The sequence below is a fragment of the Nipponia nippon genome, unplaced genomic scaffold (assembly GCF_047370975.1).
Source record: "Nipponia nippon isolate SJK-2023a ecotype South Korea unplaced genomic scaffold, ASM4737097v1 scaffold_14, whole genome shotgun sequence".
NCBI classification, from domain to species: Eukaryota; Metazoa; Chordata; class Aves; order Pelecaniformes; family Threskiornithidae; genus Nipponia; species Nipponia nippon.
Window position 1 is genome coordinate 5,072,331 of NW_028262330.1, and position 23,953 is coordinate 5,096,283.

Sequence of the window (23,953 nt, forward strand, 5' to 3'; positions counted from 1 at the left end):
CCCGCCCCGCCCCGCCCCTCCGAGCCGAGCCGAGCCGAGCCGAGCCGAGCCGATTCACAGACACCACACGTTTATTGCCCGCCGTCCCGGCGGCAGCGCCCCGTCCCCGCCGGGACCCCGCCGCCGCCTCCCGCGCCCAGCGCGGTGCCGGGGGCCGAGGGGAGCGGGGCCCTGCCCGGGGGGGGCCCAACGGTTCCACTGCGACTTGCACAGCGGCAGGCGGGGGGTGCAGGGGCGGGCAGGGAGCGGGAGGGGGCCAGACCGGCAAGCGGGGCCGGAGCATCCCGGGGCCGTGCCCAGGAGACGAACACCAGCCCTGGTGCTCCCAGCCCTGCAGCGTGGGCCGCTGGCCCCCTCCCCGCACCTTAACCCGGAGCAGCAGGGATGAGCCGCCCGCACTTTCCAGGATTCCCCCTCCCCGAGCCTTAAAACTCCAGGCTGGGTGGGAGAAGGGGCTGCTCCAGCCCCAGGCAGAGGCACAGAGGAGCTGGCGGAGGAGCCCGGACAAGGCAGGGCAGCGGGCGTCCCCTCACCCCAGAGCGGCTCAGAGCTTGAACAGGCTCCTCCGCAGCTGGAGAGCAGAGTACGGCGACGCAGCCCCAGCCCACGGGGACCCCGGGGCCTGCAGGGACAGCAGCTCCCACAAGGGGAAGGGAGGGGACACCAAGCACAGCACCAGCCCTGGGAGACAAACAGGACCCACATCCCCTCCGCTCCCCTCCACAGCAGAGGCCACCAGTGGCTCCCAGGACAGCGCTCCCCTGCCAGTCCTTGTCCCAAGACTGCTCCGTTTGCTGGCTGGGGGACGCAGATCTCCACCTGGGAGGAAAGGAGCGGCGTTAGCACCCTGCCAGGCAGCCGCCCCCCTCCCTGCCCCTGCAGCTCACCCACCTCAGAGCCGACGGCTCAGGCTGCCCACCTTGGCGGGATGCGTCACTGACCAGAAGTTGCGCTTTGTCTGCAGCTGTTGGAAGGGATTGAACTGTCTCCTCTGCTCCCGCTTTAGTTTTTTCATCTTCTTTACCTGTGCAGAGGCAGGAAAGCTCTTAGGGTCAGAGTGCGGAGGCCCCTGCCTCCCCCAACTTGCCCCAGCCCAGGACGGGGCCAGCACCCACCTTCCCTCTGTCAAACTCCTCGTCCCACTCATCGATGACAGTCGCGCTCCGGGCCCACGCTGCGTCCCGAGTGGCATCCTGGCTGACAGCTGAGATCTTGCCCTCCCAGGTCAAGACTGCGGAGCAGCACGGTCAGCAGGGAGCACCGCGCTGTGCTCCGCTGCACCCACCTGCACAGGGCCCCCACCTCAGGCCAGCGGCTGGAGCCCCTCACTCCAGCACCCCACTCTGTGGCACCCCCAACAGCCCCTCGGCCAGCTGCACCTGCCCGGCTCCGGGAGACCCCCACAGCTGCCTGCGCTGCTGCCGCGGGGAGCCCAGGCCCTGGCAGAGCACAGACGGCTCTGCCTGCGTCCGGGGCTCAAGGCAGAGGAGCCACGTGGCTGTCTACCCACCCACGCGAGCAGGGATTACCTTGTTTGCCATAAGCCTTGTCCAAGGAGTTCCTGAGCAGCTCCTCCACCACGCTGGCCTCCTCCTGGCTCCCAGGTGCTGTGCCAGCCCCACGGCCAGGCTCACGGCTTGGGGCAGCCGGGCAGCGCCTCTCCCCACCTCCAGCCTGGCTATCCCAGGCACACGCCGCCACTGTGGAAACAGGAGGGCTGAGGACAAGCCAGAGGGAGCTCCTCTGTTGCTCCAGCTCAGAGGCAGATCTCGCCCCAGGACACACTGTCAAGAGAAGCAAGATCCTGATGGCGCAGGGTGTTTGGGCACACTGGGGCCTGTCCTGGACAGGGAGGAACTGGGGGTAAATCTTCACCCCTCGAGGAGCCCGGCCCCACAAGTCTGCAGAGGAGCACGCCCTCATCCAGGGTACAACTGGGCATCTCTCCTGCACCAGCAGCACGCGGGCCTGCACGGAGGTCAGTGGAGGACGGGCGTCAGGAAGACGGGCACCGCCACGCAGTTGTGGGGACCAGCAAGCACCGGGGACTGGACACCAGTGCTCTGAGGGACAAGCAGCCAGCTCTCCCCTGCCAGGCACCAGGCAGGCTGGAGGCACACGGTCATACCTGGGGTGCCATCTGTGGCATGGATGCCATTGGGAGCCGGCCGCTCCAACGGTGGGCTGCTGAGGCTTTCCCTCCACTTGCGCTTGCGGTGCTCGCTCTCTCCAGCCCCAGCCTCCACGCTCCGCTGCTGCTTTATCTTCCGGGGCTCTGTCTCAGCCCTCCTAGAGCTGGGCAAGGCAGCAAGGGTCAGCTCGCTCTAGCCAGCCTAGAGCGGGAAAAGAGTCGGAGCTCCCCACAGGGCAACGCGACGCAGGGACACCCACACCCCAGCACTGCACTCGGGGAGGGGTGAAACCACCCCCAGCAAGCCAGCGCTTCACCTCAGCTCGTCCCACCCGCAGAAGGACAAGACACACCCGACGGCAGCCTGACTTCAGGCAGAGCGGAGGTGCACAGGGCTCTCGTGTGCCCCCCAGCTCCTCACCTGCCCGAGGACAGCGTCCCAGAGCAGCGCTCTTCTGTCTCCTCCATTCTCCTCTTTTTCTTCTTCTTCTTGAGGGGGGAGATGGGCTCCGTGTCCAGGCAACTACTGGCATCTGACACTCGCTGCTTGGGCCTGCTCTCCAGCTCCTGACAGCCCGGTGCCTCCCTGCCACCGCTGGCACCCTTGCCTGCTGCCTCCTTCCCCTCAAGGGACACCGAGCCCTCCTGAGTGAGGTTCTTCTTCTTCTTTCTGGGGGGGCCGGAGACTTCATCCTTGCCCTTCGCAGCCAGAGCATGAGGGCTGCCAGCTGCTCCATGATGTTGCTTTTGCCGCTTCTTTTTGGAAGAACCCGGGGTGACCTGGCTGGGTCTCTTCTCCCTGCTGCAGGGAGGAAGGTGGTGCGAAGGGTGGGCAGTGGAACCGTTGGACAGGGGGGAGGCTGGGAGCGGAGGGGCTGAGTTGAGGATGAAGCTGGAGGCAGGCTTTTCGGGATTTGGCAGTTTGAGAGCAGAGGAGGACAGCCTGAGGGACAGGAAGAGAGGCTGACACGACCTGAAAACCAGGTCAGGAGTGGGAGCCCCTCTCTTCCTCCACACCCTGAGGTGCAGGAGCACAGCACCCAACTGCTACCACCATCTCAGCCACGAAATCTGAATCAGATCCTGCTCTCGAGAGCAGCAGCTGCAGGCACACACAGCGACCCTGCATCTGCCCAGTGCCAGCTACGCGCAGGGCACACGCTGTCCCGCGGGCGATTAGGAAAGAGCAAGTGGTGCTGCAGCACATGTCAATGGTGAAGGTTACAAGGGAGACCCAGAGCAAGCCCTGCCAGCCCAGGAGAACAGGAGAGCCGGCTGCCAAAATCGCCCCCCGAGCCAGCTGCCATACCAGACAGTTGCCTCATGGAGTACCCCAAGGCTGCGACTGGCCTTGCTGCCGTGCAGGAGCCTGGGAGCGACTGGCACCGCTTACCTCGACTTGCCGAAAGGCCAGGGAGCGGAGTCGGGCTGTGTGGTGTTCGTGGGGCAGGTGCGGTCAGCAAATTGTGGGTGAGGTGGTGTGTGGCGGTCGCTTCTGCTCGCCTTCCGCAGGGGGCTGCCCTGCAGTTATTGACATAAATAAAAACTTGGTGGTCTAAAGAAAAGAGGTTTCCGTGAGCCAAGAGGAGAAAATAAAAAGGGGAGCCCAGAGAAAGCCCTCCAGCTGCAGCGTCACCTGCTCCCACTCGCCCCAGGGGACGCGTTACCCCGAGAAGGCTGGCGAGGCCACCCCGCTGCAGGCACCGGCGCAGCCACCCCTCCGTCCTGAGCAAGAAGGCAGGAGCCATTTCTCCTGCGTCACTCAGGGATGTGAACAACAGCAGGGGCCTGGCCCCGCACCCCAACCCAGAAGGAGGGCAGAGCAACTGCTACAGCCCTGGGCCCGAGAGGCTCTCCTCACCCACCTCCAGCTTCGCAAGACACCCAGCGTTAGCTTTACGCTTGCCCCCAACACAAGGCCCAGTTCAGGAGGCACAAGGTGCCTACTCAAGTCTCCAGGCAGAAGCTCAGACTCACCTTTTTGGCAGAGAGCGCCAGCTTCTTGGCCGGTGGTGGTGACGTGGTACTGCTCAGCTCCAGAGCGGTGCTGGCCAACAGGGAGGATTTTAATTGTGCTGGCTTGGAGTCTTCAGGGGCAGCCGGCTCGGTGCTGGGGCGAGCAGGGAGGTCCGTGCCACAGTCCGTTTCCTCAGAGGTGCCGAAGCTGCCGGTTCCACTCTTGGCCTTCTGGGACGCCTTGGCCAGCTTCCCCACCGCGCTGTGTGCTGGGCTGGCAGCACTGCTGCCGCAGGAGTCCCTCTCCAGGGTCCCGGTGTTCTCCCCGCTGCCCCGGGGCTCCTGGCTGGGGCTGGGCTCTACCAGCAGCTTGGGTGAGGTAGGTGGCTGCTTGCTCTCCCAGGAGCTCTGCCGGGGCAGCTCTGCTTTGGCCCCGTTTGCGTTGCTGCTGTCACAGAAGCACTGAACTGCTCTGGCCGTGGGAGGCAGCTGCGGGAAGGAGAGCGGCTTCTTGGGCCTCCGGGCTGCAGCATCGGGCAGCGCTGTGGCCGTGTGGGTGGCTTTGAGGGGCAGTTTGGGTGACGGGGACCCAGCGGGCAGCTTTGGTGGAGCAGTTCCGTTCGCCAGCTTCGGCCCTGTCCCAAACGTGCTGCGGGCCACAGGGACTCCAACCTCCCCCGGCCCCGGCAGCCTGTCTGGTCTCTAGACAAAGAGAAAGAGACAAGTTCAGTGAGGAGAGGATTCAAGCACAGAGCAATACTGCCCTCCCTGTCCCTCCCCAGGCCCCCTCGGCTCAGCAGGATCCTTCCTGCAAACCGTCCTCTCTCGCGCCTGCCCCTTCGGAGCAGCTCGCCGGCCTCCCTGCGAAGCTGCAGCCCACCTGCCCTCGCAGAGCAGAGGGGCAGCAGCTCCCGGGAGCGCCGGCCGAGAGCAGCCTTCAGGACTCACCCGGCCCATCAGCGGTGAAGACAGGGGCCCGTTGGTCACACTCTTCTTGACCTGATCCGTGATGCTGCCAGTGCGGCCAGGCAGGCTGGAGGCAGCTTTGGCAATGGGCCCCTCCGAGCTCTTCCTGGGGCTGGGGATTCTGGCGAAGGCAGAGAAGCACACGCGTTAACTGCAAGGGCTTGAGCGACTAGAACGCTCTTGTCAGAGACGAACGCAAAAAACAGGAGCCAGAAGCTCCGAGGAGGTGAGGTGCTCTTGATCTGCAGCAAAACCCTAACAAGGGGCTGGACCTCTCCCTGCCACCCTCCTCCGAGCCAGCGCATACACACAAGCATTGGGGCTACTTGGGCCAAGCTCCTTCCCGCACCCAGGCACGTGCTGCCGGCCCTGTCCCAAATGCTGAGAGCAGGGGGCAGAGGGGCCGGGGGACACAGGGTGCTCTCACCTCAGGTAGAACAGCACATAGGCCTGCTGGTTGAGGACCACTTTGATGTTGCTGGAGCGGACCAGGTCATCGTTCATTTGATACCACTGCCCATTGCTGGCCTGCAGAAGAAGAGAGAACGGGGTCGGGCTGTGTCCTGAGACCCTCCTGGCCTCAAGAGCAGCAGGAACAGCGCCTGTCGGCACAGCTCCTCTCCCCAAAACCCACAGGCGGCCCAGGCCAGGCAGGGGGACTCTGCGGGAGCAGACCTCTACGCTTCCTACAGTGGAGCACAGCCTGTACCCCCCAGTCAGTGTTCCGCACCACACACATCTGCTGAGCACCCTCCTTTCTGCACACTACAGGGACCCACGAGCACCCCCCAGCCCCCAGCCCTGGGCTCACCTTCACGTAGCAGTAGTAGTGCCCCGCGTGGCAACTGTACCCAGAGTGCACCAGCACTGCGTAGAGTCCGTACGTGACAGGATCCCCCTTGTTCTGAGACATGTAAGGGCGGATGTTCAAGTACTCAGGGTATCCCACGTCCTGCACGGAGAGGATGTCTCAGGAGCCCGCACAGCAGACGGCTTTCTTGCTAGAGCAAGAGCAGCTCAGCTGTCCTACGAGTCCCATCTCTCGAGGGAGGGGGCCCTGCTCTCCCCATGCACAGGTCACGGTGAGGATGATGCCAGGATAAGCCCAACTCCCATCGCACCGCACAGCTGGGAAAGGGCTGCAGGACTGCTGCGGAGCTCGCACTGCTCACAGGACCACCTCCCACCCTGCTCCGGGCAGCAGGGCCTCGGGCCAGGAGACAGCCCCAGCTCCGGACTGCCGAGCGCTCACCTTTGTGATTTTGCCTCCGCCGAAGTCGGCAAAGCGCTTCAGCGAGAGCGTGAGAACATTGGAGGCTCGGTGGATGGTGAAGCGTTTGCTGGCCGGCACTTTCTTCTCGCATCTGCACGGGAAGAGCTTCGGCTATTCAAGCCGTCCCACCACCCAGACGATTGCCAGCCCTGGCCAAGCGGCAAACCCCACGGAAACGACCCTGCTGACGCCAGGCGCCGCTCCAGGGCACCCGCTCACGGCCACGTCTCCTGGCCCAGGTCCTTCTCGCCAGAGGAGGGAGCCGAGGAGCGGCAGGTTTCATTGCAGGCTTCCATGGCCGCGTACCTCACGGTTTAGCCGTGGAGCAGGTAGAGGAGCCCTCCTACATTGCGGCAGGTTTTCTACCTGCTTCCCACCAGCACGCCCACAGGCCCCTTCCCGCCCGCAGCCCCGCACACTCACTTGGCACACATGTAGGCGTTCTCCCCGCCCAGCATGTCCGACTTCACAAACAGCTCCAGCGCCCGCACAATGTTTGCAGCTTGCTGCAAGGGAAGAGGAGAGGTCAGGGCACAAGTGGCCTGTCCACGCGACAGCCCGCCTGACAGCCGAGACGCTGGCCCCGAGAGAGAACACAGAGCGTGAGCACAGCGCCACAGACTACACCAAACCCACGAGCCTGCCACCAGCTAGGCACTGGCCAGCATGCCGTGAGGGACGGCTGCACTGCCCCCCGACACCACGGAGCCTCAACGCAGGAGTCACGGCTCACGTTCAGGCAACGGGCACCGCTCTGCCGGACACAGAAGGCAGAGCAACAACGGAAGCTGCTTCCCTCTTGCCTGCACCGTGCCTTGACACTGGCAGGTTAAGGAGCCTCGAAAGCAGTAACGGTGCGGCTGTGGGAACATCCCCCACGAGATCAGAGCTCCTCCCCATCCCCGACCCTGCCGCGTTACCCCGATCTCCAGCGCCAGGTCCAGGTAAGGATCATAGGTGTCCGAGACACTCTTGCACACCGAGCACTTCACTGCAAAAGAAACAGCGATGAGCACACCCTGGGACAACACCACCACCCGCCACCACCCCAGCACAGCGCGGGCAGCTGCAGGATTCCCCCTCTCCACGTTTGGGCTCTAGGATCTCAGCACCAGGATTCACAGCCGCGCAAGGAGGAAGGCTGGCAATTCCACTATGTGCTGGGACAGCAAACGTTGCTAGACCGCTGGCAGCACAGGTTCCTTTGCTGGCAGCAATGAACCGGGAACCCACAGCCAACAGCTTTTTCCGTTGCCACACCACGGTTCGTGACCCACAGGTACCACACGACTGACCAGCTGCAGCTCTGGATAATTTGCACGTGCTTAGCAATTCTCCCAAAAGATTTTTACTGCAAGGCTCTCGGGGAAACAGCAGCCCTGAGAGTCACGGGCCCAGGACCGGGCAGCCAGCACTCACCACGGGACCGCAGGTAACCGCCAAAGATCTGGTGAACCAGCGTCGTGGCCTGGGTCTGGCGATCCAACCTAGAGACAGCAGCACCGGATCTCACACCGCCCCTCCGCAACGGCCACCCCCGCAAGCCACCACTGTGTCCTCGGGACGGCTCCCCTACGTGCTCTGGCCAGCGGATGGGCTGCAGAGCTCCAGGAGCAGAGGGAAGGCGCAGCCTCTGCCAGTCTGCTCTCCCGGTGCTGGAGCTCAAGGGGCGGCACCAGGCTCCGATCCGCACCTTCCTCTAGAAGGAGCAGAAACTCCCGGCCGGAGCTCAGAGCTGGGCGCTGCAGGCAGAGGCAACGCAGGCTTCCCGGCACAGAGGGCCCAGGAGAAAGCTGCTCACCCACAGCCACAGAGCTGGGGCTGAATGCCTGGATCCCTCGGCAATTGGGACAGGATCCAAACCCCTAGCAGCCTCAGGATTTGGGGACACGACCACAGCTCTGCTGGGCCGGAGGAGTCAGGAGAAGGCAGAAGGCGGACAACAGCCCAGAGCTGTGTCACACAGGGGCAGAGAGCTGAGCCATCCACCCGAGGCCCCTGGAGTCGGCACCTCCCTCTACGAGTCCGACCCGGGGGACACATTCACCCCCCAGTCCCCTCCCACAGGCGCAGGGGACCAGCGAGGGGACAGCAGAGAAGAGCAGCGATGGGCCATCAGAGGCCCCACGTACTTGGTACAGCCATTCAGGCAGGCCTTCTGCATGGCATCAACGGTGTAACGCAGGAACTCGTGCGCATCCTCCTGCCTGCCGAAGCGGATGTGCTGGGCAATCTCTGCAGGAGAGCCAGGAATCAGTCCCTTGCACGTGCTGCAATAGATGCAGGCCCTCCCTCGGGGCAGGGACTCCGGGGTTTGAGCCCTCTCAACCCAAACCAGCCACCAGCCTCATGCCGGCCATGGGGGAAGCCCCACGTAGCCCGTGTGGTCACCATCCCCCGGCAGGCTCCGTGAGTCATCTCAGAAGAGCCATCTGCCAAGACCTGCCCCGATCTCAAAGGCTCTGCTCCTGCGTTAGTCACCGCTCTCCTGCACGGCTACGGGAGGGGAGGGCAGCCATCCTTACTCTGGAGGTCTCGGATGAAGGACACCGGCTTTATTGCGTTGCCGCTGTTGGCAAAAGCCTGGATCATGTGGTTCTGCATAATGCACATCATGCAAAAGCCTCCTTGGTGACCTGGAGCAGGAGAGCAGAAGACAGGACGTTGGGGACAAACCCAGGAGAGATGGAGGCAGTACAGGGGACTGGGGATCTCTGCTCCAACACAGCTCAGCCACACTCAGTTCTCCCTACAAGCTCCGTGCTGCGGTACAGCTCTGGGGCACACCGGCTACACAAGGACCAGCGCGTGCCACCCCAGCTGGTGCAGCTCCAGCCACAGTACCAGCCACTGCAACCCCCCAGGACGAGACAGCATCCACGTGGACGGGAAACAGGTCACACGTACTCGCTGGAGGAGCCCACAGGTCAGCCCTGAGGGGCAGATCCCACCGGAGCCCGATGGACGGGGCTACGAGCCCTGCGGATGGGGCTACGAGCCCCGCGTGCTCCCCTCGGTCACAGCTCGCAGCAGCGCCCACCAGACTCCCTTTCAAAGCTGCCCATAAACAGCACCTGCTGCCTGTACGCAACCTTCTGCCCTGCCCTCACGCAGTCCCCACAGGCACGGGCTGTGTGGGACACCCAGCTCAGCCCCCTAGGAAGCCAACAGACCCCATCGGACTCATCTTAGTCCTGGCTACACCCAGCAGAGACCAAGCCTCCCCAGGCACAAAGGCGCAGAGCTCAGGAACACTGCTACCGCCAGGAAAAGCGAGCCGTGCGCAGGAACGACCTCTCGACGGAGAACCGGGCAGGAGGGAGCAGAGAAGGTGCATCCCGACACCCGCACACCCCTCGCCAGAGCCACGTGCAGAGGTGCTGAGCACAGCACCGGGAGCAGGACAGGCGGGTGCTCCTCCTTCCCACCGGTGCGGCCACCCTGGCCCTGCCGCCCGCCGAGCCGGGCCTCCCCACTCACAGGTGCGGCCGTGCTCCTTGGAGAGCAGGTAGTTGGCAAGCGGCGGCGTGTAGGTCAGGCACTGCACCGTGGAGTTGAGGAAACAGGTATTCCCCAGGTTGTGCAGCCCGGCGCCGATCCGGTAGATGCGATCCCACTTCAGGGAGAGACGGTCCACGGGGAAAAGCACCTTCTGGGGCGCGGGGACCCCGTCCCCCAGGCCCCCCGGGGCATGGCCGTTGCCTGCGGGAAGAGGGGCGGTTGAGCCGCGCGGGTGCGGGGTGCGGGCAGGGCCCCCCTCGCCCTCTCTACCTACCCTGCTTGCCGGGCGGTCCCTCCTCGGGGCCGCGGTGGCGGCCGGCGGCCTCGGCCCGGGGGTTGAGCACCACGTACTTCCCCCGCAGCAGCTCCAGCTGGCAGGAGAAGCCGCGGCTGGCGGGCTCGAACTCCACCTTCTGCAGCAGCACCTTCTTGGCCGAGGCGGCCAGCAGCCGGCCCAGCTCCCCATCCTCGCCCGCCTCCCGCCGGCCCGGCTTCAGCGCCTCCTTCAGCTTCTCCACGATCGGCATGGCGGGGCCCGGTGGCCCCGGCTGCGGGCGGAGCCAGGCTGAGCGGGGGACGCCGCTCCGCTCCGCTCCGCTCCCGTTGCGGGGACGCGCGTTGCCGAGGCAACAGGCCGCGGCCTAGGCCCGCCGCAGGCCCGGCCCCGGCCCCGCCGCCGCGCGCCCCGGAGGCCTCAGCGGCTCCCCGCCCGCCGCCGCTACGGGCACCGCACCATCCACCCGCGACCTCAGCGCCGCCGCGCTGCCCCGCTTCGCCCGCCCCGGCCCGCCAGGCCGCACTCACCATCCGGGTCTCCGTCGCCGCACGCACGTGTCACCGCCTCACACCGGAACCGCCCTCCCGCCGCCGCGAGCCCCTCCCGCCGCCGGCCCGTGAGGAGGCGGGGTCCGAGCTGGCCACACCGCCTGCCGCTATCGCGCTCCCTCGGCACCACCCCTCGCCGCCGCCCTCCGCCACGCTCCGCGTCCCGAGGAGGACTGGGGGCGGAGCCGCGCCTGCGCGTTGGGTGTAAAACGGAAAAGGGGGCGTGACCCTCCCGACGTATGTGACGCGTTTACTGTGCGCAGGCGCGCCGCACCGCCGCGGCGGGACCCGGCTTCGTTCCGGGAGCGCGGTCAGCGTTGCCGGGAGGGGGCTGAGCGTGGCCCCACCGCCAGCTCCTCCCCTCGCCGCGTCCTTCGTTCCCCTCCATCCCCGGGGGCCGCCGGCGGGTCCGAGTTAACACCCAGCGGGGGTCCCTCCTCTCCTCGCCTGAGGAGGGGCGGCGGGGACCGGGGACGGGGGCACCGGCTGAGCCGGAGGAGAGGCCCCCGCCGCCGCTCTCCCCTGCCCGGGAGCTCCCGGTGCTGACTCCCCGCACGAAACCGGTGCGACTCCAGCGCCTGACGAGGAGAGACAGAAATTACAGCACAGGGACCATACAGCCGGTGGCAAAACAAGTGGAAATATTAAACTCAAAGATAGACTACCAGCAGAGACAGGAGTAAATGGCACATATGATATAACCATACAGTAAGCGAACAGGAGTCGTATATGGGATTGATTAGAGGTTGGGGTTTTTTTTTTCTTTTTCTTTCTTTTTAATTTTTCTCTTTAATATGTTGAAATTGCCCAGACTGGTCCAGTACGACATCTTAAACCTTACAGGGACGCACAGCATGAAAACGCCCCCGGAGCGGGGCTGCGGGGATTATTCCCGGCAAGCTCCCAAAGCTGCGGTAAGGGGTGGCAGGCGCACGTGCTGGTGCCACCCACGTCGCGGACGGGCAGCTCCGCGGCACATGCCGGCACCACTACAATGTGGGAATGGCTCAGAGAAAGCGGGGCCCGAGGTGTCTGGGAGGGCTTACCAGAGGGGACGGGTTTTCCTGCGGCTGCGTTGCCACCTGCGCCCAGCCAGGTGCTGGGCTCCATCCCCGCCGCCGCAGAGGCAGGAGCTCAACTGGCTGCAATGTCGCAGCGCTGCCGAAGGCCATGGCACGGCTCAGCAAACAGCTGCGTGCGGCAATGATGAACACCCTGTGCCCGTGCCGCCAGAGCTCCTGCCTCTGGTGCCCTGCCGGGGGGGGAACTCCCTGCCGAGCCCTGCTGCCTGCGCGGGCTGGTGAGCCTAAGCCCATCCAGCAGTGCAGAAGGGTCTGGCAGCAGCTCTCCACCCGTGCAGAAGGCTGCGGTGGGAATGGACCCTCCCCTGCGACGCTGGGGAAGGCGATGAACCCCACACTCACCTCCGTTTCCCCATGGGGAGAGGAGCATGTGGAGAGAGGGGCAGCAGTGCCTGTGTGCGTGGGGGGGGGGGTCACCCCAGCCATGCTAACGTGCCCCTCCGGCTTTTTGGGACAAGGCACCTGCGCAGGAGCCATCCAGCGCCGCAGAAGTCCCATAGCCCCTTGCACACAGCCAGGGGCTCTGCCACATGGTAAAGCCCCCCCGGAGCCCCTGCCTGGAGGGCTGTACCCTTCCTGCACCCCGAAGGGAGGGATGGGCGGTGGGTGGAGAGGGGGACAGTGGGGTCCCCGGTGCTGGAGGGCGGCTGGGGACACTGCAGTGGGGAGGGCTGCCTGGCGAGAGCTGCTGGGGCGGCTCCCCCGCGGCAGGGGCACTGGTAGACCTGCTACACAGATGGGGCAGCTCCCGCCACTCGCGAGGGTTCGGTTCCTTCACAGCTGCCGGGGCGCCAGGGCTGAGCATGGCCAGGCGGGGATGCGGCCCCGGCAAGGGGGTGCCCCCACGCTCCGCTCAGCCCTGCCGTGAGCATAGGAGCACCCAGCATGGCCACGGGCTGCCAGGTGCCTGCGACAGAGCAGGTCCCCATCCCTGCCCCCTGCATGCATGTGGCAGCTGTCGCAGCCCGGGGACCCCCACGACCGAGCGGATTTTCATGCTGTCTCCAGGAATTGATATCAGCGTGGACCAGTCTAACATCTCGCAGGTTTTTTTCTACTGGCTACTGGAATGCGCTCGTTTGGCTTAGGGGTCCTCGATGTCGAGAAACTCTTGCTTGGGGGGGGCCATGCCGCGGTACCAGGCGCATGAGCCGTCGCTCCTCTTGATGCAAGCGTAGTGCTTCGCCTGTCGCCCGTCCACGTTGTTCTTCTCCATCGCCCAGTCTGTCCAGAGACACTCGTCCGAGGAGGAGACGAAGCAGGGGATGGAGAGGCAGCGCGAGATCTGCACACAACAGAGACCATCACTGAGCATCCCGAGGGGGGAACGCTGGGGTGGGAGGGGAGCGGGAGGAAGCAGCACGGGGCGGCTGGGGCTGGGGGTCCTGCTCTGGACCAGGGATGCCAGGCTGCCCCATCCCTGTGGGGCACGGCAGGTACGCAACCCCGATGCGGGGGGACTGAGGGAACCCCTGGGTGCAGGGCTGGCCTCGGTTCCCAGCTGGAGAGAGCCGGAGGCTCGGCCACCCTCCCCAGATCCCCAGCCACGTGCCGTGCCCCCTGCACAGCATCATCCTTGAAGGATGATGAAGGGGAAGAGCATCTTTCTGTGGAGCCCACACCTGCCTCGGGGCTGCAGACCCCACTGGCATGGGGAGCGGGGCACAGCCCGTGCTCAGGGGCAGCCCCACCGCTCACCTTGCACTCGCAGCCCATCTGGTACCGCTGGTTTAGGCTCTTCTTCTGGGTTGGGCTCAGTGAGTCCCAGGTGGAGACCAAGTCGCAGAGCGTGATGTGCATCTTGCCGTTGCCCTCTGACTTGCCTGGGGAGAGGCCAGACAGACTGCTCAGAGGGTCCCCCCAGGCGCCCTCGGACGCGACGCTGACTCGGGGGGTGCCTGGGGCTCAGCCCGGCCTGGGGGGGGCTGGAGGCCGCTGCAATACGGCCCCTCCCACCGTGCATTGTCCCCGGTGAACCCCAGGAGCAGAGGCTCGTCCCCCAGCTGCCCCCGCCACAGCCCAGGGCTGCCGAGTGTGGCCAGGACACAGCCGGGGGGTCCACCAAGGGCTGGTGGTGGGAGCAGGAGGAGGAGGTGTGGGGCCCATGCCCGGGGAGCGGGCACGCACATCACAGTCGTCTCAGGAGGCACAGAATGGCCCCTGAGAGTCCTCCCTCGCAGCCACCCACCTGCAATGAGATACTCCTTCTTCCCGCCGGTGTCCAGCAGCCGGCCGCACACGGCGGTGGACGGAGCCGTGTAGATGAACTCTATGTCCTTGTCAGGGCCCTTAAACATCTGGGGAGAAGGAGCAGGAGTGAACGGCCGGCACAGAGTCTGCCCCGTTCCCCCCGTCTCCTGCCGCGATGTGCCCCGTTACCTTGATCTGCTTGATTTCATACTGGATTCGTTTGATCGGATTCCCGTATATATCGTTCCCCGAATCCACCTCTTTCGCAGAGACGGCCTTTGCTCGGATCACTGCAATGGAGAGGTGTTGAGGTCAGCAGGGGTGGCCGGGGACCGGAGGTGCTGCCGGTGCCACGCGGTGCTGCCCCAGCAGGACGGTCCCACTCAGGGGACCCCACCCTGGTCCCACAGGGGCTTCCACCCTCGCACAGGGCCAGCTGCCTGCGCTGCCCGCGGCAAACCCCGCTGCCCTCCCTGCAGATGCCCAGCTGCCCACGGAGCTGGCTGTCACACGCTGTCCCCAAAGGGATGGGGCTTTGGCACACATGGGACAGCGATGGGCAGTGTTGCAGCAGCACCCTCACGGGGGGTGATAAGGAAAAGTCACCCCAGGATTGTCTGGCCCCACCACCACCAGCCTTGCCAGACCGGTCACCTTTGGCCACCGCTGGCTCGGTCTCTGCCCAGCCCCTGCCGGATTTGTGGGTGCAGGCTGGCCCTGCCTGGGCTCACGCCCGTCACCCAGATGGCACCAGGACAACTAAAACCTGCCAGCAGCGTTCTGGGAGCACAGCGGTATTTGTCCCACTGTCATTAATTAAACCGGTCTCTGACGAGGACCCCAGCCAAAAGTCCGCGTGGCCTGGCAGGGCTGGAGGAGAAAAGGGCAGAGGCAGCTATTTGGAGGGTCACCTTTGGGTGCAGAGGGAGGTGGGAGCCACGTCCCCACAGCACTGTCCCAGTCGCTTGCCACAGCCAGCGCAGGCACTGGCACTGCCCACCAAGTGCGTGCACAGGCAGCTCGTGCCAGGGTCCCCAGCCCCACCAAGCCCCCGTGCTCTGCAGCCCCCTTCCCAGGGGGGCCAGGGAGCCCACCAGCCCCTCCACACCCCCACGCTGGGGCAGCGGGGGTCCTGGGACCAGGCTGCCTTCACACCCCACAGCTGGAGCACGGGGTCCCCATCCCACCACAGAGGGGTCCCAGCTGCCGCGGGGCGATGCTCTGGCTGCCGGCTCCATGCCAGACCTCAGCTACTGCAGTACGGAGCCTCACGCCATGCAGGCGCAGAAACCGCATCCTCCCAGGGCCGGGGGCCGCAGGGTGTCACTTCCTGCCCTCGCTGCCTGCAAAAATAACCCGGGGATGCTGAGGGCTGGGGCAGTGGAAAAACACGACCCGGTGAGGGGAGGCAGCTCCCCAGCGGGCAGCCCCAAGCAGCCCGGCCAAAGGCAAGAGCCCTCCCGGCTTCGTGCGGGCCCGGGGTGGTCCCAGTGCTCGGTGCCGAAGGACAAGGTCCCCAGGGCCGCGGCACCCTAGAGACCAGGGACAGTGACACAGGCACAGCTCTGCTGTGGAAGGGCCCCTGTGGTCAAGCTGCCAGCACAGCCCGGAGACACAAACCAGCATGTGAGCGCTCGGCACGTGGCAGTGACCTGCAGGGCACCCAGGGCCGGCAGGGCAGGCAGGCAGCAGGCAGCCAGCTCACCCTTACTCACCAGCTCAGGACACGGCAGCTGGTTCAGTGCCACGCTGTGCAGGTCACAGCCATGTGTGGTGGCCACAGCCACTTGGGTGTGCAGGGCCTGGGTCCCTGTGCCAAGACCTGCGGCTCCCCGCCCTGCCTGCTCCCTCCACCGGCGTGCGGATGGGGCCTCCTGGCCGGCCCCAGGCAGCACCGGGGACGCCAGGGACGCTGACGGCGCAGGGGGCAGTGGCAGCCCCGCTCCGCGTGCATGCCACGGGGTAGGGAATAGGAAGCCACACTTCGGCCAGGGCGGCAGGAGGGCAAGCGCCAGCCAAGCTGGGGACACGGCTCGTGTCCCCCACTGAAAGGTGCTGGGGTGGGAGCAGCCGTGGGCTGCCCACCAGCCTGGCACAGAGGCGCTTGCCTTCTTTCGCCTGGCACGGCAAGGAGAGGGAATCTGACTGTGCTCTATAAATACCACAGGGCATGGGGGTACACAGATGGGCTATTTAAGCTGAAGGTCAGGGGGGCACAGACCCACGTGGGTACTGGTAAGTGCCAACTGAGTTTACACTGGAAAGGACAGGGTGGCCACCAAGGAAGAGACTCCCCAAAACAGCCACCCCCGGTCAATGCGGGCGCTCGCTCGGTGCGGGGCAGGTGGACGCAACGCCTGCCGGTACCAGGCCTGCACCGAGGTCTTTCCCAGCCGTGCTCCCCTCCCCTGGGGAAGGGCCGGGCTGCCTGGGCACGGTGGCCACACAGCAGCACTGAGGCCACAAAGGAAGCCCCAGCCTCCTTGCCTGCAGTGGACAGCAGGGCAAGCCTCTCGGCGCAGCCACCCGCCCTGGTCCCTGACCCAGGCTGGAGGAGCTCTGCTGGGCAAGCGCCAGCTCGGTCCCTGCCCGCTGCCAGCGCCTGCACCCGCTCCTCTGCCAGCAGCGTGCCTGGGTCACCGCAGGCATGGGCCACCCCTCGCCCCCCGACCCAGCGGCTGCCGCATCCTCCCGCGTGCCAGGCCCTTCGCTGCTCTGCGCGCGTCTGCGGTGTAATTTGGGTGCAACCAAGCCGGAGAGCCGCACGCCGACTCCAGCCCCGTGGCTCTAGGCGCGGGGAACGGTTACTGGTTCAGTGGGCTCCAGCCTTTTCCATTCACGTGCTGATGAATCACTTGACAAAAATGCAGCCCAATTCTAGGCGGATTTGTTCTGAACAGTGCGGCTTTGTGGAGGGGACGGCTGTGCTGCGCTTTCCCCGCCAAGACCCCAGCAATGCAGCCAAGCTGCTCTGCGCCAGCCAGGAACCGGAGCGGCGAGGAGGGTGAGCCACAGGGATCGCGGAGGGGAGCCCCGGAGGAGACCCTGGCTGCGATCCTCGGGATGAGGAGGCAGGGCTGAGGGACAGAGGAAACCCCCGGGTGCTCAGAGACGGGCAGTCGGACCTACCCAAACGCCAATATCCCCGTTGGCTGCGTCACCCACCACTCCTGCCATCGGCCTGGATGGCCACCAGCCGCGGGAACCCAGACCCTCCGTGAAGCTGAGCCGAGGCTCTCCCAGCTCCCTGGGCACATGGCAGGCGCAGCGTGCCGCCAGCACGGGATGACCAAGTCCGACCAGGGCAATGCTGGCAATGCTCCTGCCCCAGGCAGGACAAGCCGCAGCAAGACGATGCACCGCGGGGCCACCCCCTCCCAGCAGGGTGGGAGTCCCACCGGTGACAACCCCTGTGCTGGCCCCAGGGGCTGCAAGCTGTGGCCACCCCATAATGAAGACCCTGGAGCCCTCCAGGGGCAGACCCCCTGTGAGGCAGCAGGTCCCCTCACTGCCTGCTGCCACCAGGGTCAGTCCCACCGCCCTGGCAGGCCAGGGGACTTCACCCCCATGCCAGCGCTGCCGGCTGGCCACTTTCTGCCTCCGTGCTGGCAGAAATACCAGTGTTCGCCTTTAACTCCGCACAGAAGCTGCTGCACGAGCAGGGCTGCACTCGCAGCTGGGGCCTCCGGAGCCCCCCGGCCCCTGCCCACTGAGCGGGGCTGCCCATTTGCATCCACTGCCTCAGGGGACTGGGGGCTGTGGCCGGTTCCTTACTGCAGCTGCCTCGGCATGGCCCGTGGCTGCCGGCTGTCTCCCAGCACCGCTCCTCGCTGCCCTGTCCTCCTGCCCACGGTGGGATGCAGGAATGGGCACAAGGGCAGGCAGGGAGAGGAGCATCTCCCCCCAGCTGCAGAGGGATGGGGGTCCGTGGGGAGCTGGCGGGAGGTGGTGACTTCCCACCCTGACCAGCCAGGGCTGCCTGAGGCCAAGCAGTCCATGGCACCCCGCAGCAGAGCAGTCCCCATGCCATGGTGAGCAGCGGTGCCATGAGGAAGGGCCTCACGCTGGGGCCCAGCCGACCCTGCACCACCCCTCCCAGCTGGGCGATGAGCATGCAGCCAACTGGGACAGACTGGGGCTGCGGTGCAGCTCCAGAAGCAAAGCTGGGGGCAAATAGAGTCACCCTGCGCCACAAACCCACCGGGATGTCTCTCTGGGCTTGCCAGCCAGCAGGATGCTGCCCTCCCTGGCCCCTGCTGTGGGGCTGCCCCACCTCAGGGGCTGCACCCCGTGTTTCTGGCTGCTGAGCAGGGGGTTCCTGGTGTGGACAGATGCCATTGCAGCAGGAGCCACTGTGGGCAACCGGTGGGGAGATGCTGTGAGACCCGGTGGGGAGATGCAGCAGCCCCAGGTTCTCCCTGGGGAAGGAAGAAAGGGGGTTTGGAAGTGGTGACCTGCCCTGGTGAGACCTGCCAAGAGGGGAAGCTGTGTGGGTGCTGCCCCGCAGCCAGGGTGGATTCTGCCATGGCCCAGGCCAGCTCAGGGGAGCTGCTGAAAAGCGCCTGCCTGCGTGTGCCCCATGGGCAGAGCGGCAGCACAAGGAGCCTGGGCCCCGGGACTCCCCTCCTGGCCAGAGATGTGCCGAATGGCTGCCCCTTCCTCCTCCATCCCACCCCAGACCCCACTGCATGGCCCCAGCAGCACCCACCCGCGGCTGCCTGGGAAGGCCGGTGCCCGCAGACCGTGGGGGCCGCTGCCAGGCTGAATGGGCAGGGAACAAAGCTCCCTTCTCCGGGGCTGCTGGCAGCCGGCTGAGCGAAGGGGCTGGCTGCCAGTGCCAGCACTGCCCGCTGCCTACCTGGCACTGCCAGCCTGGGCGCCCGTCCCCACAGCGGGGGCAGCCCCAGGGTCACTCCAACCCCACTCGAAGACAGCAGAGATGGACAGCCAGCAAACCACCCCCAGGAGGGACTCAGCCCCAGCCCTGCCTGGCACGCAGGCACCAACCAGCCCCCAGGTGCCTGCCTGCACCCCGGCAGCCGTGGGGGCAACGGAGCGGGGCACTGCCACCCCGGCGCAGTGGCAGGGTGTTTTTGGGGATGTGGAGACTGGAGGGATGCAGAGCTGAGCACGGCAGCCCCGCGGTGAGAAGCTGTGGAGGCCATGGGGGCTCCCTGGGTGCATGGCAGCGCCCATGGGGAGGCAGGAGGCAGCGTCTGGGTGCCAGGCCCCGCTCGCCCACCGGCCTGCGCGGGAGTCGAGGGTTACGCGCTGCCATGGCCGCGTGCGTCATCCCGGCCCTCTGACGGGAGCGGGACGGGGCCCAATCAGCGGCAGCCCCAGCAGTCAGCCCACGGCCCCTCTGCGCCAGCCGCACGGAAAGGGCTCCGACCACCGGAGCTCGGCAGGGTGGCGCTGGGGACCAGCGGCTCCCCTGCCCCACCAGGGCTCGGCAGGGCCCGCCGGGCAGCCACGCTCCCCCCGGCAGCCCTCAGCAGGGACTGCTCCCACCTCTCTCCCCAAACCCTCTCCCCAGCCTGGTCCCTGCCGGCTGCTGGCAGCCCCCGCCGTTCATCCCTCACCTCCACATTCCCCATTCCCCATCCTGAGGAACCAAGCACTGGGACAACTGGGATTGGCGCAATGCTGCCAGGGGCTGCGTCCAAGGTGCCCCCTGTCCCAGGCGGCACACCAAGCCCCCACTCTCTACAGCCCCATCAACCCCTCCTGGAGCCGGCACTGCTGCACAAGACCAAAGCCATGGCCGTGCCCAGAAGGGCTGAGCATCACCTCCCTCATCCCCCACATCCCCACGCTGCTCCAGAGGAGAACAAGCAGAAGCCGGGTCTCCTTCTGTGGCCCCCGGCCTGGCCATGTCCCCACCTGGCAGCCGAGCATCCCCTGCAGCTGAGCGGCCCCAGCAGAGCAAACCCCCAGCAGGCAGAGAGCAGCCACCAGCCTCCGCTGCCTGGGCACGGCTGCGGTGGAGGAACGGCAGATGGGGCAGCCCTGAGCCCTCGGGCCCTGCAGAAAACCACGGCTCATCTCATGGGCCAGGAAGCGCAAGCACAGGCAGGCCAGGTCACTTGTTCCAAGTCACCAGCTCCGGTGACACGAGTCCCAGCCCCTCCGGCACCCCATGCCCGAGGCAGAGTCGCATCCGCCTCCCCCTGCACCGCCTGGAAACAGAGCCCTGGGCTCCAGCTGCTCCAGCCCCACTCCAGGGGAGAGCCGGCTGCAGGGGCACAACCGAGGGCAGGGGGGCCGTGGGGAGGCACAGATGGACGTGGCAGGCATTCTCCACGCTCTAGAGTGGGGATCCCGGCCCCACAGGGCCAGGACCCCACATGGCACTCACCCAGCTCCCCCTTACCGAGGGCTCATCGGCCACCCGGGTCCACCCAGCACTGCAGGGTGTCAGCCACCACCACAGCACCACATCTCCACCGAGGGCCCAGCCTGGACACGGGCTGCTCTATCTGCAGCAGCCAGGGAAGGTCCCGGCAGCACCCAGCGCCCCAAGCTCTCCCCAGGCTCCATGTGCCCGCAAGGAGGGAGCTGGCTGAGGAGCCAGCTCCAGAGAGCATCCAGGGGGAAGACAAGAAGCAGCAAGAAGGCCAGGGATCACAGGCTGCAGGAGACAGATCCACATTGTGTGGGAAGAGAAGGCTGGGGAGCTCATCCGGGATGAACCCTGCTCCCCTGAGCCCAGCACTGTCCCCACCTGGGGTCACACAAGACAAGACTGATCCAGACGAGCTGCACAGGGGACTCGGGCTGGGAGCCGGGAGGTGCCAGGGCCGCAGGCAGCGCAGCCCAGGAGGAGGCTGCCTTGGCAGGACAGGCTCTGGGTGCCCGCAGGACAGGCACCTGTTGAGGGCAGCGGGGCAGCCTGAGCCACAGTCGACCACGCTGCACCCTCCCAAGGGACAGCTGAGACAGCCGGGGCTGCCGAGACAGACGGTGACTCAGCAGCTGAGTCACAGCTGAGCCAGCACCCCGCGACGGGCAGTGAGTCACGAGTGGCCCGGAAAGATGAGCCCGATGATAGTGTGACGGGAAGCCACAGCCCTGCTCTCGGAGCAGGCGTGGGGCATCCCACGGTCCAGAGGCACTGGCTTGAGCAGCAGCTCCAAAAATTCAGCGCTCCATTTTGTCTAGAAATCTCCCTGTCCCCAACATGCTTCGCAGCACGCTGTGCCGAGCAGCAAGGCCGGGCAGAGCCGGGGCACACGGGGCAGCAGCCAGATGCTCTGGGACTTGCCCCCATGGAGGAGTAATGCCAGGAGCAGGGTCTGGAAGGGGCGAGGGGAGCCTGGGAATCCGTCAGGAGCATCCTGGCTCAGGAGCAGGGGATGGGGCAGGGCCGTCCAGAGGTTGGGGCTGCCTAAGTGTTTGGGAATGTTACCTCTCCAGCTGAGCCTGGGAACGGCCCTGCAAAGGAGAGCGTCAGGAACTGGGGCTGGTCTGCTTGTTTAATATGTTAAAATTTAATAAGGGCATTATTCATAGAAAGAGGAATCCAGATCCCGGCGCTGCCAAGCCCTCCCTTTCAGCAGCATCCAAGCCGAACAAAGTGGGACGGGGGAGAGGAAATGCCTGGAAATAAGGAACAGACGGGAGGTGACCGAGCCCGACACGGCTGGCTCTCCCGGGCTGGGTGCCGGCTCTGCGCTCCAGGCCGCTGCCGTCCGAGAGGCGGCCGCGCTCGGCGGGCCCTGGCCTCCCCCGGGGCCGTCGGCTCCCCGCGCTGCCACGTACCACCGCGGTTTAATCAAAGTTGGGAGAGGCCGGGCTCACCCGTGTCACCGGGGCTGCGCAGCGGGGAGCCCGGCCCCGGCCCCGCGGCGGGGGCAGAGCCGCGCTCCTGCGGCGGCGGCTCCAAGCATCCCCCGGGGACGCCCCCGGGGAGCGATGCCGGGCGCGGCCGCGAGGGTCCCCGTCCTCCCCCCACCCCCCACCCCACCCCGAGACGGCGAGACGCGCGGGGAGGGACGGACACACCCCGGACGGACAGACGGACCGCGCCCGGCCGCGCATCTGCTCCCGCCGACACACCCCCGGGCCGGCCGGGGCGCGGAGCCCGCACCCGTGCGGGGCTGCGGGCAGGTGCCGGGGCGGCTCTGCCCACTCCCTGCCTGCTCCCTGCCCGCTCGCCGAGCCCGGCCGCTCCGCGCCAACTTTCCGCCCCTTCCCCCGCCGGGAAGTTCGGGCGGGCGGGGGCTCCGGGGCTCCTACCGGGGCTCCTACCGGGGCTCCTACCGGGACCCCGCGGGGACAAAACGCGGGGGGCGGCGGGCGGTGCTCACCTACGTCCGCGTTGCAGAAGGCCTGTTGCGGGTGGATGGGCGAGCAGCTGCAAGCATCGGCCGGGCGGGCCCTGCCGAGCAGCAGCACCGCCAGCCAGGCCAGCAGGCTGGGCAGCGCGGCGGGCATCTTGCGGCGGGGCTGCAGGCTCAGCGACCCGGCCGAGAAAGCCGCATCCACCGCCGGGGCCCGGCCGAGCCGCCGCCGGAAAGTTTGGGTCCGGCAGCCGCGGCCCCTGCGCGGCGTTGCGGGCGCTGCTGCGGCCGCTCCTCCGCTGCCTTCTATGGAGGTGTTTTCTTCCTTCCCCGGCTGCCGCTCAGCCTCGCTTTTTAATGTGCTCCGGGGATTTGCTGCTCCTCCTCTGCATGGCGCGGGGCCAGCCCGGCTGCTCCCGCCCCTCCGCAGGATGCGGCTCCGCGCCGCGATCGCCTCCCCCGGCCCGGCCCGGCCCGGCCCGGCCCCCGCCGCCGGCACCGGCCGCCCCCCGCCCCCGGCCGCGCAGCCCGCTCGCCCCCGCCCGCCCTCCGCGGCCCCGGGACCCGCCGCCCCTTTCGCCCGGGCGGGGCCTGGCAGCAGCGGGCAGGGCCGGGCAGCGGGAGGGGAAGGCGCCGAGGGCAGGCAGGGGAGCCCGGCTCGCAGACCTGGCGCCCGGCCTGCGTCGAGCGGAGCAGTAAATTGCAGGGGAGGGCTGCGATTATGTCTGTGCCCAAGCATTTCCTCTCCTTCAGGCTCCTCCAGCTCAGCTCATCCCACCCCACCGCTCGTGCCCCCTCGTCTGCTCCCTCCTCCGCACCCATGGCTCGGCTGGCGGACGGCTGCGCCCACCCGCGCGTCCTGCACCGCTGTGACGGGCCCACAGACCTCGGGCCTCTCCCCCTCGGCCAGCAGCCGCCTGCCCTGGAGCGCGTCTCCAAAAACCCCACCTTGTCCCTATGCTGGCTGCATCACCGGGCAGGGTGTCAGGATGCTGCCGGTCTCACTGTACCTGTACACCGGCACCCAGCCGGCTGCACACGGGCGCTCCATCTCTCCAGCAGTGCCTTCATCCCGGTGAAGTGGGCAGGGAGCCCAGCTCTGCCTCTGGGCAGGGACACGGCTCCTGACCACAGCTGAGCCAGGCGCCACAGGCACACATTGGTGGGGACAGCCAGCGCCACGGCCACACAACCCACTCCTGAGCCAGCCTCCTGCCACAGAGCTGCCCTGCCGCAGCTACTCACGTTTGAGGGAGGTGTCAGAGCTGCTTGCCCTTTAGGATGAGAAGAAACAGTGGAAAAGTGGGCAGGTGAACTCGGTCCAAGCCCTGCTTGAGCCTGCAGGGAACCTGTGGGAGGTGACCATGTTCACGCCACCGGGATGTTGGCCGAAATCTGGAGATGGGGCTCCAGGTCCCCGACTCCGCTGCGGGGCACACAGTTTGCAGATGCTTCAGCAGCAGTCACCAGGAGTCCTGCTGGCCCGGCTGCCCGAGGCAGCGGATGCTGCCGCACGCCCTGGTGCTGCTGGGCGCTTGTGCTGCTCCGAGGGCACCACGGGGCTGAGGGTCTGGGGGCCCAGGGACACTGCGGCCTGGTCCCGTTTGTGGTGAGGTAGGGGCTGGTGGTCCTGCTGACCACACCGCACCGCTGCCCCGAGCCCCAGCAGCCTCCCAGGCTCCCGGTATCCTGCATGCACGAGGAGGGGCGAGATGGGGTCCTGCCAGATTGCAGGGCCAGAGCAAAG

At 66.8% G+C, this 23,953-nt stretch overlaps 2 protein-coding genes across 5 annotated transcripts; both read right to left on the reverse strand.

The window, feature by feature from the left end:
- Nucleotides 1-53: 53 nt before the first annotated feature.
- On the reverse strand, nucleotides 54-11,118 carry LOC104018636 (ubiquitin carboxyl-terminal hydrolase 36). 4 transcript variants are annotated; one of them, XM_087750502.1, is made up of 20 exons: nucleotides 10,632-11,118; nucleotides 10,102-10,375; nucleotides 9,807-10,028; nucleotides 8,852-8,962; nucleotides 8,459-8,561; nucleotides 7,746-7,813; nucleotides 7,247-7,317; nucleotides 6,750-6,832; nucleotides 6,306-6,417; nucleotides 5,865-6,005; nucleotides 5,481-5,581; nucleotides 5,036-5,174; nucleotides 4,109-4,789; nucleotides 3,525-3,652; nucleotides 2,553-2,933; nucleotides 2,129-2,295; nucleotides 1,530-1,784; nucleotides 1,116-1,231; nucleotides 892-1,024; nucleotides 54-819 (listed from the first exon to the last, which is right to left on the reverse strand). In XM_087750502.1, the coding sequence occupies exons 1-19, from the start codon at nucleotides 10,632-10,634 to the stop codon at nucleotides 893-895; spliced, it is 3,288 nt and encodes a 1,095-aa protein (XP_087606628.1). In that variant the 5' UTR covers nucleotides 10,635-11,118; the 3' UTR covers nucleotides 54-819; nucleotide 892. The 4 variants fall into 4 exon arrangements, with proteins under 4 accessions (XP_087606628.1, XP_087606627.1, XP_087606626.1 ...); XM_087750501.1 differs by having other exon boundaries at nucleotides 1,530-1,700; nucleotides 2,553-3,074; XM_087750500.1 differs by having other exon boundaries at nucleotides 2,553-3,074.
- A 153-nt stretch (nucleotides 11,119-11,271) lies between these two features.
- TIMP2 (TIMP metallopeptidase inhibitor 2) lies at nucleotides 11,272-22,379 on the reverse strand. The gene is made up of 5 exons (XM_087750504.1): nucleotides 22,234-22,379; nucleotides 14,114-14,214; nucleotides 13,923-14,031; nucleotides 13,433-13,557; nucleotides 11,272-13,019 (listed from the first exon to the last, which is right to left on the reverse strand). The coding sequence occupies exons 1-5, from the start codon at nucleotides 22,358-22,360 to the stop codon at nucleotides 12,819-12,821; spliced, it is 663 nt and encodes a 220-aa protein (XP_087606630.1). The 5' UTR covers nucleotides 22,361-22,379; the 3' UTR covers nucleotides 11,272-12,818.
- Nucleotides 22,380-23,953: the final 1,574 nt, after the last annotated feature.